Below are 17,959 nucleotides of genomic sequence, written 5' to 3'. Positions count from 1 at the left end.
CAGTAGCACAGCAGAGAACAATGTGTCCCAGCCTTTGCTTTCAAACCAGCACCACCTCCCCTGTCGCTAACAGTTTTTCAGGATTTTTGGCAGATCGGTTATTGTGCATCTTAGAAAACTTGTTCTTTTCTTCACTGAAGCTGCTTTTTTACGACTCATGTTGTATTTCTCGAGTTGTTGTCTCGAGGAACATAGTGTATTTGGTTCAGATAAGACACTCGCGTGACGGCGCACAACCGGTGAGGGAGTCGTCTCAGAACCGATGAAGTGCCAAAGACTTTAGCTCGGTATTGTGTGATGAATTCTTCTCCAGTGTGGGACGTGTTAGTCTCAGGCATTTTGCTGCGATTGATGAGAAAAATATGGGCAAATTAATTCTTAAGTATTTCTCAGGACATTGAAAAGCTCAAAAGCTCACAACTTAGTAGAACATACAGTCCCACCCTTATCGTTTTTCCCTTCATCTGGTCCCTAATTACAGCTGCCAGCTGCCTCAGAGATCCGACAATTTGCTCTTGACAAAAGTAAAAAGACATGATGTGCTTTTCCGATAATAAAAAGGTGTTTTCAGGACATTTTATAGTTTCCTCCACCTTTTGAAAACTTTGTAACATTGATCCAAAAACATTTTAAACAGGACATGTGGGGACCCAAGTCACGTTGCTATGGCAACAGCCCGTGACACCTGCTGACCATTGTTTCTATGGGAACAATCACAGACACCTGCTGGCAGGTTTCTTTGGTTACCGTATGTGACACCTGCCGACCTGTCAGAAAAAGACACGCACACACACAAAAAGCAAGAAAACTTAGCTCTAAATTGTAGTATGCACTCAATCTAGAAAACTTATTTATGAAAGCAGTGAATCTATCATCTGTTGTTTTTGTTTGTTGATAACCAAAGAAACAAAAAAACTGTGTCGAACCAGTGAAAAGTACTGAGCCCTGTCTCACGGAGAAGCCACTGTAGCTCAGCTCTGCTGTAAGTCTGCACTTCATGCAGATTTCATGCTACTGAAAGTCTGTTAAAATGTTAGTCACTAACAAATTCTGCCGGCACTTTGTATCGTTCCTCTCTAGAGGACAAACATCTCAGTTTCAAATGTCCTAAAATTCGTGTGAAAAGGAAACAATAGTCCTTCAACAGCAAACTATGTATACTACTTTGACGTCTGAGCTTTGCTTTGTAAAACTCGTCCCAGGTATTAAGACGCGTTTACGCTGTGTAAAGTCAGATAAAGCTGTACAAGAGATGGATGGTTGAGCAGATTAGGCCTGTACCAGACAGAAGATGAGTTATCGCTGCGATATCTCTCATCATGGAGTGTTGCTCTAATTAATGGCATACAGTCAGACAGGGGTTGGTGGACAGCAGTTGCCACAGTCTTAAGAAAAGTAACCTTAGATAACCTTTTGACAGTGGACTGCTGTCTGACTACGTCTGTGTCTGCTGAAACACCTGATGGGTAACTACACCTACCGTCAGTCATTAAAAAAAGCACCAAACATGGATAAACACAGTCCTGAGGCAACACGCAGGAGGTGAACAACAGTTCAATTCCTTGATTGTTTGATTTAGTTGTCCCACGACAGCACCGGCAGAGTAATTCGATGGAGTTACTTTTGTATATCGCCATATGTCGGGAGTCTCCATCATTTACAACCAGCAGACCGCATGCCATTCAAAAATAAATAAATAAACTGTCTTTCATCTCAGTGATTTACTGAGCGATCGGTCTGAGCGCTCTCCTCTAACTTGTCACAACACAGGCCTGGTCAACATTACTTAGTGTTTGCAATAAATTTTCAGAATGGATTTGTTGTCTAGTGGGATTGTCACAGAACTGTGTGGAGAAGTGAGGAACATCACATGAGAACAGGTGTGACGGCGTTGATGTTTCTGTTCTTCTGATTTCCACAGTCTTCAGACAGTGTCAGCAGTTGCTGCGAAATGAGTGAAAATCATGTCCTTATAGATGCTGTCCGGTTTCCAGCTCATGATTATCAAGAAGATAAAAGTTGCTTGTTTATGAAGTCCTATTTGCATAAATGTGTCACGTACGAAATGAAGAGTTGAGGAGTGATCGTGTTTTGTGACGACCTGGTCTTATTAAAAACAGCCTGTAAGAAGAAAGAGAGTGGGCACCTCTGACGCACGTGAAAGTGGTTGACTCCTTCGATTTAGGTGACGCTGACGTCATGCAGTCAAACACAATGTCGTACCAAGTTTGTTAAATTTATGTGGCACGCTGTTGCATGTGACTTGTGAGACCGCTGCAATGGCAGTGGAAGTGGAAGCCTCTAGTGCTGCATCATGGCAGTGCTTTTATTCTCAATTGTCGTTCTGATAATGCTACAAAAGTAATTAGAATAACAGAGCATTTGGTATTCGCCTCTAATTAACCATTACGCTCATTGACATTCAGCCTTGTCACAACTGCCTGGAGCTCCATGTTCAACATGGCAGTTTGTTTTATCATGTTTTCTTTATGGAGAAGTCAATCTTTTGCTGCTTTGTGAGATTTTAAGGCTCCAAATAAATCCACTGACATTAGGAATGGATTGCAACGCCAGAGTCAGACCAGGAAATATGGTCTAGGAAGCAATCCAGCGGGTCACTGTTACTCACCGCCAGCCAGTAAGAGAGAGATAAGGAAATAATCAAAACAGAGAGGCGAGGGCCAACTTCAGCCAGACTGCACTGACAGATGGGTTCCCACTTTTATTCTCTGGTACCCCTCCTTTCTATTTTATCCAAACCAACCAATGCACTTTTGGTTGATATCTGCTGGCTTTAGAGACTATTTAGTCTTTTATAACCTTTCAGCTACTTTTGCGCTTAGTTTACAATAAAGCGAAAGAATGCCCCGTAAGCCCAAACTCTCTTATCTCCACTTTCTTATCTCTCATTAGTTTGGGCCTGTGATGAGTGTTGGGCTTTTTTTTTTTTTCTTTTTCAAGGGGGGATTATCTATTGAAATATGGTTTCATTTTAGAACGACTTTATCAGCAAAGCTATTTAAATTTTGATAATGAAGAACACTGTAAATCCTCAGAATGCCCTTGTACCACTGTGTACACACAGCACAACAGTACGCAGCAGGTGGTGATCATTGTGTAATCACTCAAACAACAGTACACATCCAAGTCCCTCAGCCTCCAGCCACTCCCCAGGCAGGCTGGCACCCTGATATTTGCTGGGCTTATGATTTGTTCTGGGATCTAAGCAATAAGTAAAGCTTCCTTGTGGCCTTGTAGCCAGATTGAATTGCAAAAACATGTTGCACCTGGTGCAACAAGAGCAGGAAAGGGAAGCAGCAATACTGTCTGTATTCACTATCTGATGGCTGCAACCTTATTGAAAATCTGATAATGATATTTGGTGAGCTTAATGGTTTCCCTCTGCAGGCGACAATCAGTCTCACTCAATCCTGTTTCCCCCCCCCTCCTCTTTTTCATCTTCTGCCTGACTTTCCCAGCATGCGGCTGACAGAGAGGCATGATGTATACGCCTGCTCCGCTCCGTTCTAGAACCCTTCGGCACCACATCATTTTTGCTTCTGCATTTTGTTTTCAAGTAGAATTAGTGTCTGCGTTATTGACTAATCAATGAGAATCACTGCAGGTGATCAACGCCAGCCTGTCAGCTTGTTGTGTTTGTTCTATGGCTCCATTATACTGAAATTCGGTGGCTGAAAAAGAGATCTGAAGCTGCTGGAGTGGAAGAGTAACCTGCTCAAGGACACTTCAGCAGGAAATGCAGCACTGTGACACGGACTTGAACCTGGGCTTTGAAGGAATGTCTTTTATTGCTTCCTTATAGTAGATGCATCACGTCAATACATGCTATCTGTTCTCAGCTCCCCTCTAACATGAAGGTGTAATGACCCAATTTGCCCGCTGGCAACATTAAAGTTTCATCTAATGTGTTTTAATGGAGTCATGCAGACTTCACTGATAGACAGCGGGCCACATTGAAAGCTATATCTATTTGCTGATGTTAACAGCAGCCATTTTATTAGGAGTTCATCCAGAAGCATCACCGCCTTTTGAAATACCTGGAGGCCTTCAAGTAACATTGGCATTTTCATTGAAACACATTTGCAATAATTAACAGAGCTAACTTTTTTATCACGATTAATAATGTAGTGGATGGAAGCAATATTGAGCCACACATTAAATTGCACTCATTAAATTGACTTTCCGAAATGCAACAACTTAGACCACTGAGTAGAATTGTGAAAAGGTCAATGTGATCGTTATATCATTTAGCTGAAGAATAATTACAAGATGGACTAATAAGGGATGTTTCTAATGGGCACTGTGAGAGTGACCCTCCTCCTTTATGCAGTTAATCTAATTGGCACAATGTAATGATCCATTTCAGAGATTGAAAATTAGAACATCACATGGCACGTATCTTTACACTACTAGTAGTAGCTTTATTTGTACTTCTTATGTATTTTCATTTTAGGACATTTAGTATTTATGATATACTAAATATTGCACCCTTTATTCCACTGCTCCTGCCAGCTCTGGTGTCTTTTCAGATTAGAATTTCCCATGAAAAAATCATGTGAGAGCTCATGAAATTACAAGTATTTTTAAAAATTAAACCAGCCGTTCAAAACCTTTCTGGTGCTTATAACCTCTTGCAAAACTAGAATTACTGGCTTGTGATTGTATGCCTCTATGAGCAAGAAAAGTCTCTTTTGAGATTCTTGTTTGTCAGAATCATACAGAATTTTAGAAAATGGAAATTTAAGTGGGGGTTTTTCTGAGATACTGCAGTTCAGTGGTCTGAAGTTTATCAAGAAGTCCACAAGAACATTTTGGAAAATATGAAAATGTTCCAGCGTCTACCCCGAACCCCGAACAACTGAACACATGCACTCCCCAAATCAAACCAGGGTCTTCTCTGGATGAGGCAGCAGTGGTTTGAATTGATTCCTGAAGGATTTGCTTTTATTTACAGGTTCTGTTGGTCATTGTAAAACAGCAAACCTTTGTAAAACGCATAAAGAAAGCCCAAATACACAAAGCTCCACAGTCACATAAACAAAGGGCAAACAGTTGCAGGGAAGGGTAAATGCAGCTCTTAAGACTCATTAAGAAATGGAAAGTGTTGTGGTTTTTACTATCTGAGTTGTGTAACCATCATTATTTGCTTCTGGGCCAACACACCCCACTGTCTCCTCCTTTTCCGAGAAGTCTTTTTCTCAATGAGGTTTAGGGCTTTTGGCTCTTACAAACCATCTTATTCTCAGATGACTTCAAAGCTTTAACCTCATCGAGTGCACTGCATTCCTCAATCTTTAAAAACAGCTTGCAGACTCCTGGTTTTTATCTCCAGCCATAAAAATATTAGTAATTGCGAGCAAGAAGACGAAAACATTTTTGCTGTTGTTGGAAGAGAGCATATTCAGAAGAGGCTTCATCACACTGACTATCACAACTATACTGCCTGCTGAAGACTTCCTTCATTAATGAAGTTTGTAAGTCCCCAAACCTCAACTTTTGCAAGTGCTGTATATCACTCATGGATTTGGCATGTTAACTGGCTGTGATGTGGGATATAGGTCATGCTGCCTCTTCCATCTCTGTTTGATGGTATTTTTGATGCAGCAGAATGGAGAACACAGGAAGGCACTTCATCTGTATCTGTCAAAATGTCCCTAAAGGCATGCTGTGTGGGGGTAGCCACAGACAGAGCATTGTATCCAAGCATGCTTTGCCAGATGTGTAACGAGACCAATCTGGACCACAACATCATTGCGGTCATTGACACCATCTGTCAAACACAGAACAGCCAAACAGATGTCAGCCAACATGTTGAGGTCTTTATGAGAGAGCAGGTGGATGTAAACATTAAGATCTGTCAGATCACACTCGTGAGAAGAAAGTAGATCTTGTAGTGGCAGAGCTTTGACAGCGTCCTGGTCACATTTATCAGGTATAGCTGGGTGTACACACATTTAGGTGAGGGAAGTCAAGTCCAACAGGCTGAGTGCAGCTACATGTTGGATGACATGTCTCTCAGAGCTGATCCATCACCAGCAGTAATTCCAAAGGATGAAGGCTGCACGCTCTCCTGTGTGCTGGTGGACCAGGCAGGAATCCGCTCGCTTTCCACCACAGCTTTCAGTGACAATGCCAGTCAGGGGTGGACTTTCAGCAAGGTAGATCAATCCCAGAAATTTTATGAAATTGTGTGCCAGAGCCCAGCACTAATCATCTGATCAGCGGGAGTGTGATTGTCAAGAGAAAAGAGTTTTCATGCAGCAGGCATTGAGACTCAATATAACCTTATTTCACTACCACTCTGTGACTGCCCACTCAGTGAAAGCCTGGAGATCTTTGCTTATTAAGTCAAAGGATTTATTCAAATGTCTTTTGTCGAGTATATCATGTTTCTCAGCCTTGACTTGCTTCACCTCCACACTCCTGTCATTACTGAAACTGGTTCAGATCGGCAATGCTCTGAGACATTTTCAAGTCATTGGAAGGTTCAGCAGCAGTAAAAATGGCTCTGTGGTGTTTCTTCTGGTGCATAAATAGAAGTATGCAGCCCCCTTTAGGCTTTAGGAAGATATTAACACACATGAGGTCACAGTTAAATTCACCTTTGGCCATTTTCAAGCAAGAGGCGCAATTCCCACAAATGTGTGCCAGATTTAAAGCAATTACTTGAAGGCACTGAAGATGGATGGACGGACAAACGATCCGGAAATATAATGTGTCTTGCCTAAGGCTGTCCCTGGACCGAAGCATGAATGTGTCTGCGCCTCTTGTCACATTTCTCATACTACTGCCACCAAGAAGGGATTTCTGCTCTCAAAACAACCACAGATGTATCCTGTGTCTCTTTAATGGTCTTTCAAACTGGAAAATAACCCTATAAACCCAATAATATATCAGTTCATATAATTCTTCAATGCTACTTTTTTTTATTATTAAATATATCTTTACAATGTTTACTGGTCGAAGAATTTGCTCATTACGTCTCAGGTTCTCCATGTGTTAAGTTTCAGGAATGCTGGATTCCTACCACACACTGAAGACGAGAACGTCAGGTCAAACTGTAACTTTAAATTGTTTGTGTAAAGTGTTAAAGCAGAGAGAGAGAGAGAGCGTGTGTGTGTGTGTGTGTGTGTGTGTGTGTGTGTGTGTGTGTGTGTGTGTGTGTGTGTGTGTGTGTGATTGTCTGTCTCTTTGTGTTAGTCCTGAGAGAGCGACTGACGACCGTAATCTTCACCCAGTGACTTCTTCTTGGACACCTTGGACCAAAAAGGTGGATAACATGGATGTAATACAAACAGGGATAGATAGATAGATAGATAGATAGATAGATAGATAGATAGATAGATAGATAGATAGATAGATAGATAGATAGATAGATAGATAGATAGATAGATAGATAGATAGATAGATAGATAGATAGATAGATAGATAGATAGATAGATAGATAGATAGATAGATAGATAGATAGATCGATCGATCTGACAACAATCCCGGGACAAGCAAGTTTTTAACGGACCTAAAGAAAAGGCAGAAATACCTTTCCATCACTGGGTCTAATCTTGAAACTGTCTGCCTTTCACATGGTGTTTCTTCTTTTTTCCGCCGTCCTTTTAGAAAACAAGTCATTGGTTTCCACATGTGAGGCACGAACTCAAACCGAAAAGCTCATTTTGAAAGTTTTGCCACCTCATTGGCTTTGCTACAAAATCAGACCAAATACAGTACTTCCCTCCTGTGCAGGAAAATGCCTTTGAAGCGGGGGGCAAAGTTGGGAATGGTTCCAGAGGACCAACTATCTACTTTGCTGGCTTCAGCACTCAATAGCGCCATGATTAAAGCCGGTCCATGTTATTGATTGAAAAGGAAGGAGAAAAAAGCCGAGAACCTTTCTCCTCTTCAGTGTCTGCTTGTCCATCTGTAAAAGAAGTGGAAAACCTTGACCATGCTGAGGCAATCTGGGTGGAGTGGGCTTCACCCGCTGCACTCACTGACTCTGGCCATGCTCTGTTACCTCATCTCATCAGCTGGGAAAGTATTTGTGCTTGTAGCTCCAGTGAAGGCAGCCACAAGTTAAATTGAGTTACCTGTTCAGAGATGGTTTCATTTTGCTCGGATGGCCCCGGAGATCCTTGATGGGGGCTGCTAACTGCTCATCAGCCCTGGTGTCCCCCGGTGTCTGTCTGATGGTGGAGCGGCGACACGCCGACAGTAGCTCAGCTGGCTGCGGGATCCATCACAGCGTCTCCACCAAGCCAGCAGTGCAGCCAGATAAATTTGGTCCACAAAGACATGGCTGTTTCTATCTTTCATCTACATGAGACAACGCTGGGTTACTCGACTTGGTGTCTTGTTTCCTACGAACCAACACAAGCTAGTGCTTCACATCGTGACTGCTTCTCTCAGTTTCACTTATTCTTCCAGACAGAGATGTCCATGCATGAGGACCCACACATATATCCAGGCAGACACTTCAGATGATAAATGAGCAGCAGATTCCCTGAGTAATAAGATAATAATTAATGTTATGGCTGTATTTCATATAAGATGTCTACGGTATATATGATAATATTTATTGATTGCAGGATAATGGACTTTTTTAAGACCCGTCAATCTATCATAAGTGATTTGGAGGAGGCAAGAGGCTTGACTCATGTCCTGCCTGTCTGTGTTGATAACCACAGGCCAGGAGATGAAAAGCGGAGAGAAGAGGTGTAAAGAACTGATGCGGGGAGATAGGAGCTGAGAGGATAAGCGAAAAGAGAGAAGTAAATGATTAGAGGGGAGGAGGCGAGAGGCTAAGAATGGGAACAGAAAGAAGGTTTAGCGGATGAGCGGTGAGGAAGGGGAGAAGAGGAGATATGAGAACAGAGGAGAGAAACACGGGGCGAGGAAGAGGAAATAGATGAGAGGATAACAGATAAAAGAGCTGAAGAAGAGCAGACAGCCTGCCACCCCACAGTCACGTCATACAATTTACTATGTTCTGGCCCATAATGTTTTATAGCACAATCACTGATAGCACAGTAGTCAGTAGCGATCTCATTTCACAACCCATATCCTTCAGTAATGTGAACACAAAGGGAGAAGCAGAGCCATTAGCAGCGTCCAGCGCTCATCTACTGCTACTCATGCATAATTGGCTTCCATGGTAGGAACCAAGAAAGGGTAAACAGCAAGCAATCATATTAACTCCTGTGAGTCCTAATTGAAATCCGTTAACAATCAACTCAGATAATAGAGGCTGAGGAGACATGAGGTACTTCATACCCCATGCCCTCTTTCCCTTCCCGCTGCACTCTTTGCACTGATAGCCATGAAGACATGGGTCTGGGTTATAATCAACACTTTTTCTTGTGTCCACACAGCACTGAACCGACGTCACATGAAACTGTCTAGGGGAGATGTTACTGTCCAGAGAAATATCTTGTTTTTATTAAATCATAATCTGCTCTGGTGAGGCTATACAAAGCGTAAATTAGGATGGTGTGAAAGGGAAAATTGCCCAGGCTTGTCAATGCCATAATGAACACAATCAACAAATGACTGTTGAAATGAAGTGAGGATCAATACTACTCTCTTCTGTGTCCGTTAAATGTGAAGCTGCAGCAGCCGGTCTCCAGTTAATTAGCCAAGCATGAAGACGGAAAACAGCTAGACTGGAGCTGGAGGAAGCTAACCTGCAAGTGGAAAACAGATTCAATAACAACTCATCACTTATTCTTTTAATTCCTGGAGGCAAAGTGTGAACAAATCACTGGTCAGTTGTCCAAGAATGGACCAAGAATCTAAAAAAAATCACATGAAATTGCAATATCCTGTTCTGGATGTTTTAATTATCTAAAGAGTCATGATCACATTTTTAAATATTTAAGTTGTCCTTTACTAGTACAAATCGTGTTTGGTAATAGAATTTTTAAAGCATTTTAAAGGTTTTTGTTTATCATTTATTCAGTGATTTCATGTTTTTTCATCATCTCAAATGTCTCTTTTAGTTGCACTGACCCTCATCTCTCTGACAGGTTTCACTTACGAAGTTGCGATTATGTTTGTCGGCGCTCCTTCTCGTGAAGTGTCGCAGGAGTTCAGACTCGTGTGCAGCAGCTTTCAAATGCCTGGAAAAAAATGACATGGAATACCAAGTTTGATTCAGCAAATGTCCATTTCACATCACTAATGCAAGCAGCTCAGAGGCTCACATCGCAAACCTTACGTGTAAAAAAATCTGGGTTCAAATCCAGGCTATGTGGAGTTTCGTACGTTCTCCCTGGGCTTTTTTCCCCTCAATCGAAAAGACACGGATGTTAAGTTAGTTGGTGACACGGGTACAAATATGTGCACGAGTGATTGTTTCTCTGTGTTAGCCATGACCTGTCTATGATGTACCCCAGCTGTGTGCCCTAATTGGGGTGAAGCAGAGATGGAAGCTGGATGGATGGACATATTTGTACACTTGTTTTAAAAATATCTCGATATGACAGACAGACATTGATGTTTTGTCGGCGAAAAAGAAAACATATACATATATAAATTAACTAATGCTTTAAGAAAATAAACTGAAAATTGTCTCCAGTTTTGAAAAAAAAAAATAAATGAATATAGAAATATTTGTCTTCACATTTTTTTAATCATTTTAACTGTATGTCATGCAAAGATTCTTTGTGAAGAGCTACAGGCAGTGTGAGAGAGCGATTAGGACAGTGCATTGGACGGTTCATCGCTCCAGTTGAGTCTTGAACCACTAGATGGTGTGCTTGTCTCTTCACATTACCTCCAAGAGATGGATTGAGTGGAGAAAATGTCAAACTTGAGAGGACAGAGTGGCACTGTGCAATATATACTGTGTGCACCACTCAGATTGTGCAACATAAAAAAAGCAAAAAAAAAAAACATGTTCCCACCAGATCGTCTATTTTGTAAAATAATGCGCGGCAATGACTATAAATACAAAGCATATCGAGCAGCTGCGAAGCTCTGCGTGACAAGCAAACAATTTCATACTGTCTGAAACTCCTTCTCAACAAAGAGCTCATCCAGACTGCAAACTCACCCTGGGAGCACAAAGAAATAAAACTCAATCCTCCAAATCTTTATCCAGGCACTGACTCATTCATATTTGAGAAACTGGCTGCCAGCCATGCTAACAAAAAGCTGCTGTGAGGCAGAATAAACACCAAACAAGCAAGCGTGGATTCAGGTTCAAGGGTTCATAATTGACAGACAGAGGCTATGGAAAATCTTCATCTGCAGGGTTTGCTGAGTTTCTGGTGGATATTCCCGAGCATCCGTGTGGCAATCAAACCCGCTCGTCTGTCACTTTGCTCAACCGTTAGCATCCAGTTTGACGTTGTTTATTTTTGCTGTCCTCAATTCATTGCAATTTATCTAGCAAATCAGATTACAGCATGTTTTATGACATTGCCTGCAATATTTTTCATTTAGAAGTTCCTCCACAGTGTTTTTCACTCTGATGTTGTGACGTCTTTCTGAGCTATATCTGTGTAATGTTGTTTGCCTGTTTTCCTCATCGCGGCTCCCTGTCTTTGCCGGGATGCTCTTGAATGAGATTTTTGATCTCAAAGAGGTTTTTTTGTTTTTTTTTCTTGCATACAAAATGTAGGAGGCGAAAAAAAGAAAGACATAGGGTTTTTATAAGCCTCAGAATTATTTTTAAGTGAGGAGGAAAAAAACATGACACAGACAGTCGCTGCTTTACTTTAGTGTTCAACAGAAATACTCCTCTAACAGCTGACAATATAAAGCTTTATATTATCGACTCTTAGCGAGCTTTGCTGCTTCTCAAGGGCGAGATAGGAGCAGACATTTCCTCGTACTCCAGTGTGTTTTTTTTTTTTTTCCTCGGTTTTTTTTTCCCATCTCTCCGCTGCAGCAGATGGTAAAGAGAAAATCACTTTCTGCTGGGGGCAGGATGCATCAGGGTCAGGGTTTAAGCTTTGAGGTCCACTCTAAACCTGGCTGATTTGACAGGAGTATGTTGCATACGCTGAGTCACATCAAATATATATATACATAGGTATAAAAAAATTTTTTTTAAAAAAGACTGTGGGATTTGCAAAGCAGTTTGATTTGAAGATGCAGATTAGATTTGGGATTTTCCAGAACAGCAGGTTGGAAGCACACACACGTGAGCTTCACAACAGAAACACTTAAGACGGCAGACACAGAGAAGGACAAAAACAGGTTTATGATGGACTCTTGAGTGGAAAAGGAGGCAAGAAATGAGGAAGGTGGCAATATTGACAGTCCTGAACAATCCCACTCGGCTGAAACAACACGGACTGTTGAGGCACAATCAGTGTAGAAATGGCTAAATGAATTATCTTACAGTGTGAGTGGAAAAGCTGCACAGAAAGAATAACTTGCTTTGTCTTCTTGTTTACCACTTTACGCTGTGATTGAATTGATGTTTGAGGACAATGATAAATGATTGCACACAAAAAAAATGATGAATCCTTTACACAAAAGAAGTCAATAGAGAAAAATAATAAGACACCAAAGTGTTCGAGCTACGTCAACAGCAACAAAACAAGAGCTGCCAACGATAAAGGGCACATTCTGAGCACAATTATGCTGCGGCTAAAAACATCACGCTGGCGCCATCACACGCCTTATTTAAAAGAGTCATGCATCGAACGATGAATCGTTACAGCCTTACACAGACATGCACTCTAGTTTATAGGTCGCATGCGATCCATTTCCAACTGGAGATTTAGAGAAAAGACTGCACAAGTGGAGGACTCATTCAACAAACACGAGTTATATAATACCTTCAATCAATGAAACATGAATATTTTAGCAACAAGACAGATTGTTGGGGTTTTTTTTTCGGGAGGACAAAGTTCAGTTTGCAGAACAGATGCAAATTGCTTTAAGACCATTTGAGCCTAAACATTAGCCCACATAAACATCACACCTACATGAAGGGCTTGTGTTGAATCCCTCTCTAACATATCTCAGATGCACACGAGTGGGTGTATATATTCCTTACATGTTGAAGCCAAGCTGATGACTAGCCCAGGGACACAAGATGCCACAATGCCAAAGATGGTGATAGCTTGTTTATTTTAACATAAATACATCCAAATGTTTTTTTTTTTTTTTTTTAAGCCTGATCCCATTCTCATATGCATAGGAGGAGATTCCATAGGGGAAGCCGTACACCCAACATCTCCCCTCGTCTGTGTCTGTGAGTGAGTGAGTGAGTGAGTGAGTGAGTGAGTGAGTGAGTGAGTGAGTGAGTGAGTGAGTGAGTGGGAGGCAGACAAAGCCTAGAGCACATACAGCAGGGGGGTGAGGGAGTGGGGGGTAGGGGCTCAGAGGCAAAACTAATTCACTGCGACAGAAATCAGAGCTGTCACGACCACCATGACCAAGCAGCATGGACACCCAGTCAAACCCACAGCCCAGTGAACGCAGGAGAGGGCGGGGATGTAGTCCATGAGGCGCTTAAGAGTATGAGAGTGAAGAAAAGCAGACGTCAGAGTGAGGAAAAACCTTCAACACAAAGGATTTAATGAAAAATGTAAAAAGAGTGGACCGAATTGGGCAAAACTTGAGAATATTTACTACTGTAGGAAAACCACCATCCGGACGCACACACACATTTGTGAAAAATAAAAAATACAGCGGGTGTAGCAAAGTTTTAGTCCTCTGGGATTATTGAAAGGTTAGCAGATAACACATGCAATATTCATAAGGAAAGCTCCGAGGTTCTGCTAATCTGTTAGTAAGCAAAATACTAAAAATTTAATGGAATAGAATATGAATAAAATATTGTGGGACAACTGATATTTCTTCTAAATGGTGAATGAGAGATAGGGAGAGCGGGAGAAGGGAAGCCACCAGCATCACGTCTTAATGATGAGAGAGGGAGACACAAGGCTGGTCTGTAAATGACACAGAAAAGGAGGGAGGCGATGGGATGGGATGGGGGATTGAGGGAGATTAAGTGAGCTCTGTGCTGTTTGTTATACACTGCAAAGCACCGCGGGATGTTTGTTCAGCGGCACTCTCATTTGGGACGAAGAGAAAGCCAGTAGAGGGACCTTAAACTTGGCTGGGGAGAAAGGCGAGAGTCTCGTATTATTCCTGGAGCACCCAGGGAGGAGGACGATCCCAGAAGAAGATAAAGGATTAGACGGCAGGGTTTGTGGGTCTCCATTGACGGGATGCAACTTTAAAAGAGAGAAACACGTCGGGAAGTTGCGACTGAGCAGTGTGTTTGGATTTGTAGTCGTGAGATGTTTTTCGGAGAGGAGAATGGGATTAACAAAGTGGGTCCAATTGCTCAGTTGTCTGGAAGTGCAGTGAACTCTTTCCCTCTCTGCCCCCACATTCAAACAGACTTTACACATCAGTAAGAGGGAATCTGTTTGAGCTAAAGGGTGAAAATGTTTCCCGTCACCTGGAAGCAGCTGAGAAGAAACATCTGTTGATCTTGACATTTTACCTCGGTACGTATGACATTTTAACGCAGAGCTTTCGTTATGTGCTGCAAAGTTTTTAGAGATCCAAAGTTGTGAGCAATTTGTCAACATGAAACTTTTAAGCAACAGTTCTCTGTCATGATTAATGAATGTGTCTCATTTACAAGGAAAAACGATGCTTCAAAACTCTAAGTCAGGCTTGTCAAGTTTGCCTTTTTTAAGTGTTTTATTGGAGAGTTTAATGCATCATTGATTTATAAAGCAAAACAATAAACACATTAATAGATGATGACAATAACTTCTAGCCTGAGAATGATGACACCACAAAATGTCCTTTGTTTCTGTGCGAGTGCGAGTATTTCTGAATCAGAGGCAAAGATTGTTTTGAGGGTAAAAATGGATTTGTGGTGCCAACATTGTGTCATTTATCATCTTCTGCCACAGACACTCAAGGCTCCTGTTCAGTATTAACCTTGTGGTCATTTTATATGTCTGTAGAAGAGCTCAAAGCTCACACAAAAGAATAGCTTTCTAATATATCATGCTGCTTCTTATTTGATTCTTATCTAACCAGGGGGGAAAGTGCAAGAAGGATTAGAAACCTTGCCAGATCTGATTCCCAGAAACATGACCTGCGGATTTTATCCAGGCCTCCTCCTCCTCCTCGTCCTGCTGCTTCCTCTCCTCCATAGCTCTGAGGAGACCTGCCCACCCATGTGCCTCTGCATATCTGACACCACAAGCTGCAGCTCCAGCGGTCTGTCCAAACTACCTCACACCTTGCCCACTTTCTCCGTCACCCTTGACCTCAGTCACAACCACTTCTCCTGGCTCGGACCAGGAAATTTCAACAAGATGCCCCAGCTGGAGAACCTGCGGATGGCCCACAATCAGATCATCACTCTGACACACGGCGTGTTTCGAAACGCTTCCGGCCTCCGACACATTGACCTGTCATCCAACAAGCTGCGTGTGGTGGAGCATCATTACTTCCAAGGGCTCTGGAGGTTGGAGGAGCTGCTGCTCTTTAACAACAAGATCACTCAGGTGGAGGCCAGCACACTGAGCGGTCTCAGCAGCTTAAAAAAAGCCTACTTCAGCCTCAACCAGATCACACACTTCCCATTCTTCTCCATCCAAGATCACAGTCATCCGTTCCTGACCATGCTGGATCTCTCATCCAACCGAATGACCCGTCTGCCATGGGAGGATGTCAAGGCTTTGCCCAGGCTGGTGCAGCGGGGGCTGTATCTTCACAATAACTCTCTGATCTGTGACTGCACCATGTACAGTATGTTTTGGCACTGGGATCTGAGGGGTTATGACACAATCAAGCATTTCACGGCAGAACACATCTGCACAATCTCTGGGGAGCCGCAGGGGTCCATCCAATTCCTGAAATACAACCGCTTCTTCCACAACTGCACTGTGGAGAAAGTCGTTTCACAACCTGTAACTGTTCACCTGTTGAGTGTGTTGGTTTCCCAGGGAGAAAGCATACATCTAGATTGTCAAACATCTCTAAATAGCACAGACCTTTCATTCACATGGCTCTCCCCCAGCAGGGGGTACATCACCCAGACCAGCGCCAACGACACGCTAATTAGCCTCTTTCCCAACGGTACCTTGGAAATTCAAGCAACCAAGGTCAATGACTCAGGTCTGTATGTGTGCACAGCGGTGGATGTTAAACAGGAACTGAATGCCACTCGGGAGGTTAATGTGACAGTCCACCTGCCGACCACTGAGATTTTCAACACTGGTTACACCACACTGCTCGGCTGCATGGTGACCACCATCCTCATCCTCATGTACCTGTACCTGACTCCGTGTCGCTGCAGCTGCTGCAAACAGCCGGGACCTCCGGCCATCCCAATCGCAGCCTACGACCCCAGCACCCTCTCCTCTGTTTTCTGCTCTTCCTCAAGAGAGCAGGCGGTGATTCAGGCGAACAAGCATGTCGCCTTCATGGAGCCGATGGTAGGTGAAGAAGGAACATAATGGACTTTGGAAAGTTGATCCAGGACAAAGTGTTTTTCTCTCATTCTTTTTTTTTTCTCAAGGAAACAGCAGATCGCTGGACAAAGTTCTTTCTCGGGGACTACCTGTGAGATGTTATTCAAGTGTCAATGCTATAAATGAAAAAAAGAACGGCATGTCTCTTTCCCGCTGAGTGTCGCCGCTGTTAAATGGCATCCTGAAGAAAAAAAGCAATATCTCCTTTTCCATTTCTTGCTCTTTTTTTCTGTCACATGGCCAGGTAGTCGAAATGAAAGTTTCAACTTTGGTTTATTACCCTCAGTACTGACACTGCCAAATCACAGCCGAGCCATTATCTGTCCTCAAAATCAGCTAATAACTTCTCGGCGTGCTCGCGTATAGCACCTGGGGGACTTTCTCTCCAGGGATCAGAGAATAAATCTGAGTCACTTTTCCCACCAACTGTTTAACGTGGATTAAAGTTCCTACAGTGACTGATTGTACGGACCGGAGAAAGTATTTCAGTTCTGTGGAGGTGCTCCATAATTAGTGTGTGAGAGATAGGCAGCGGCACTACATCAACTGGAGATGGACTGAAATCCTCAGCCCATATCTCTTGTAATATGTAGTTTCGGCATGTCGCAACTAAAACTGCATCCAACCCCTGCAAACTTCAGCTTCCCCATTTTCCTAATAAAAGATTCAGTCCCTGTAAATCGAAAGGCCTGCGATGCTGCTTGGGTTTTTCAAGGCAGTTATTTTGTTATTACCTCTGAAAATATTTCGGTGCAGAACCTATAGCTCACAGCGCACATAGGAAATTTTTATCTCACAGGAGGCAGAGGTGCATCCCACTGTGATTTATCATATACATATACAGTATGTATATACATACCGTGTACAAACCTGTTGCATTGATCTGGCTGCAACAAAAACAGTGAATCTCTATCTGCGCTCTGCTTATCGGGCAAACGGGGAAGTACCAGAATGAGGAGTGTCAACAAACCAAAAACAAACAGCAATTGGGCTGCTCTTCAAAGGCGCCATCTTTCTGATCAAACACCGCCGAGCACTTTGAACACTGGGGAATAAACACAACCAGTAAATTTGAACTGAAGTGACAAATTCTTCAAGCAGCCCTGACGCAAACCCCGAAGGGGGCATTCCTCTATCTGGCTTTGTTTTTGGTTGTTAGATTTTTTATTTCATTTTTTTTATAGATTCAGGGTAACATGCTCCAAATGACAGATTTACACAGTACAAACACAGAGATAAAAGACGCAGATGACAGACTTGCGTGCACCGCCGTAGAGGAACATAAGTGTGTGGGATGAGAACATTAAGGTGATGACATGAAGGATGAAAGACACCATATGGACGGTCAAGGATGAAGAGATATTTAAAACCCAGTGAAAGAACAGCAGTCACAGAAGAAACAAATCCATTTCTTTAACTCCAAGCATCTATAATGTTGTGAGATTGTAGCTTAATCTCAATGCAAACACTGGGTGGGA

At 42.5% G+C, this 17,959-nt stretch overlaps 1 protein-coding gene across 1 annotated transcript; it reads left to right on the top strand.

Annotated features, from left to right (window-relative positions):
- Positions 1-14,036: 14,036 nt before the first annotated feature.
- LOC308113167 (amphoterin-induced protein 3) lies at positions 14,037-17,164 on the top strand. Its single transcript, XM_080469202.1, has 2 exons — positions 14,037-14,492; positions 15,040-17,164. Exon 2 carries the CDS (start codon positions 15,093-15,095, stop codon positions 16,464-16,466), a length of 1,374 nt encoding a protein of 457 aa, XP_080325328.1. The 5' UTR covers positions 14,037-14,492; positions 15,040-15,092; the 3' UTR covers positions 16,467-17,164.
- Positions 17,165-17,959: the final 795 nt, after the last annotated feature.

Source organism: Lipophrys pholis (genome assembly GCF_963383615.2).
Source record: "Lipophrys pholis genome assembly, chromosome: 8".
Classification (NCBI taxonomy): domain Eukaryota; kingdom Metazoa; phylum Chordata; class Actinopteri; order Blenniiformes; family Blenniidae; genus Lipophrys; species Lipophrys pholis.
This window is presented reverse-complemented; position numbering and strand designations above follow the sequence as displayed.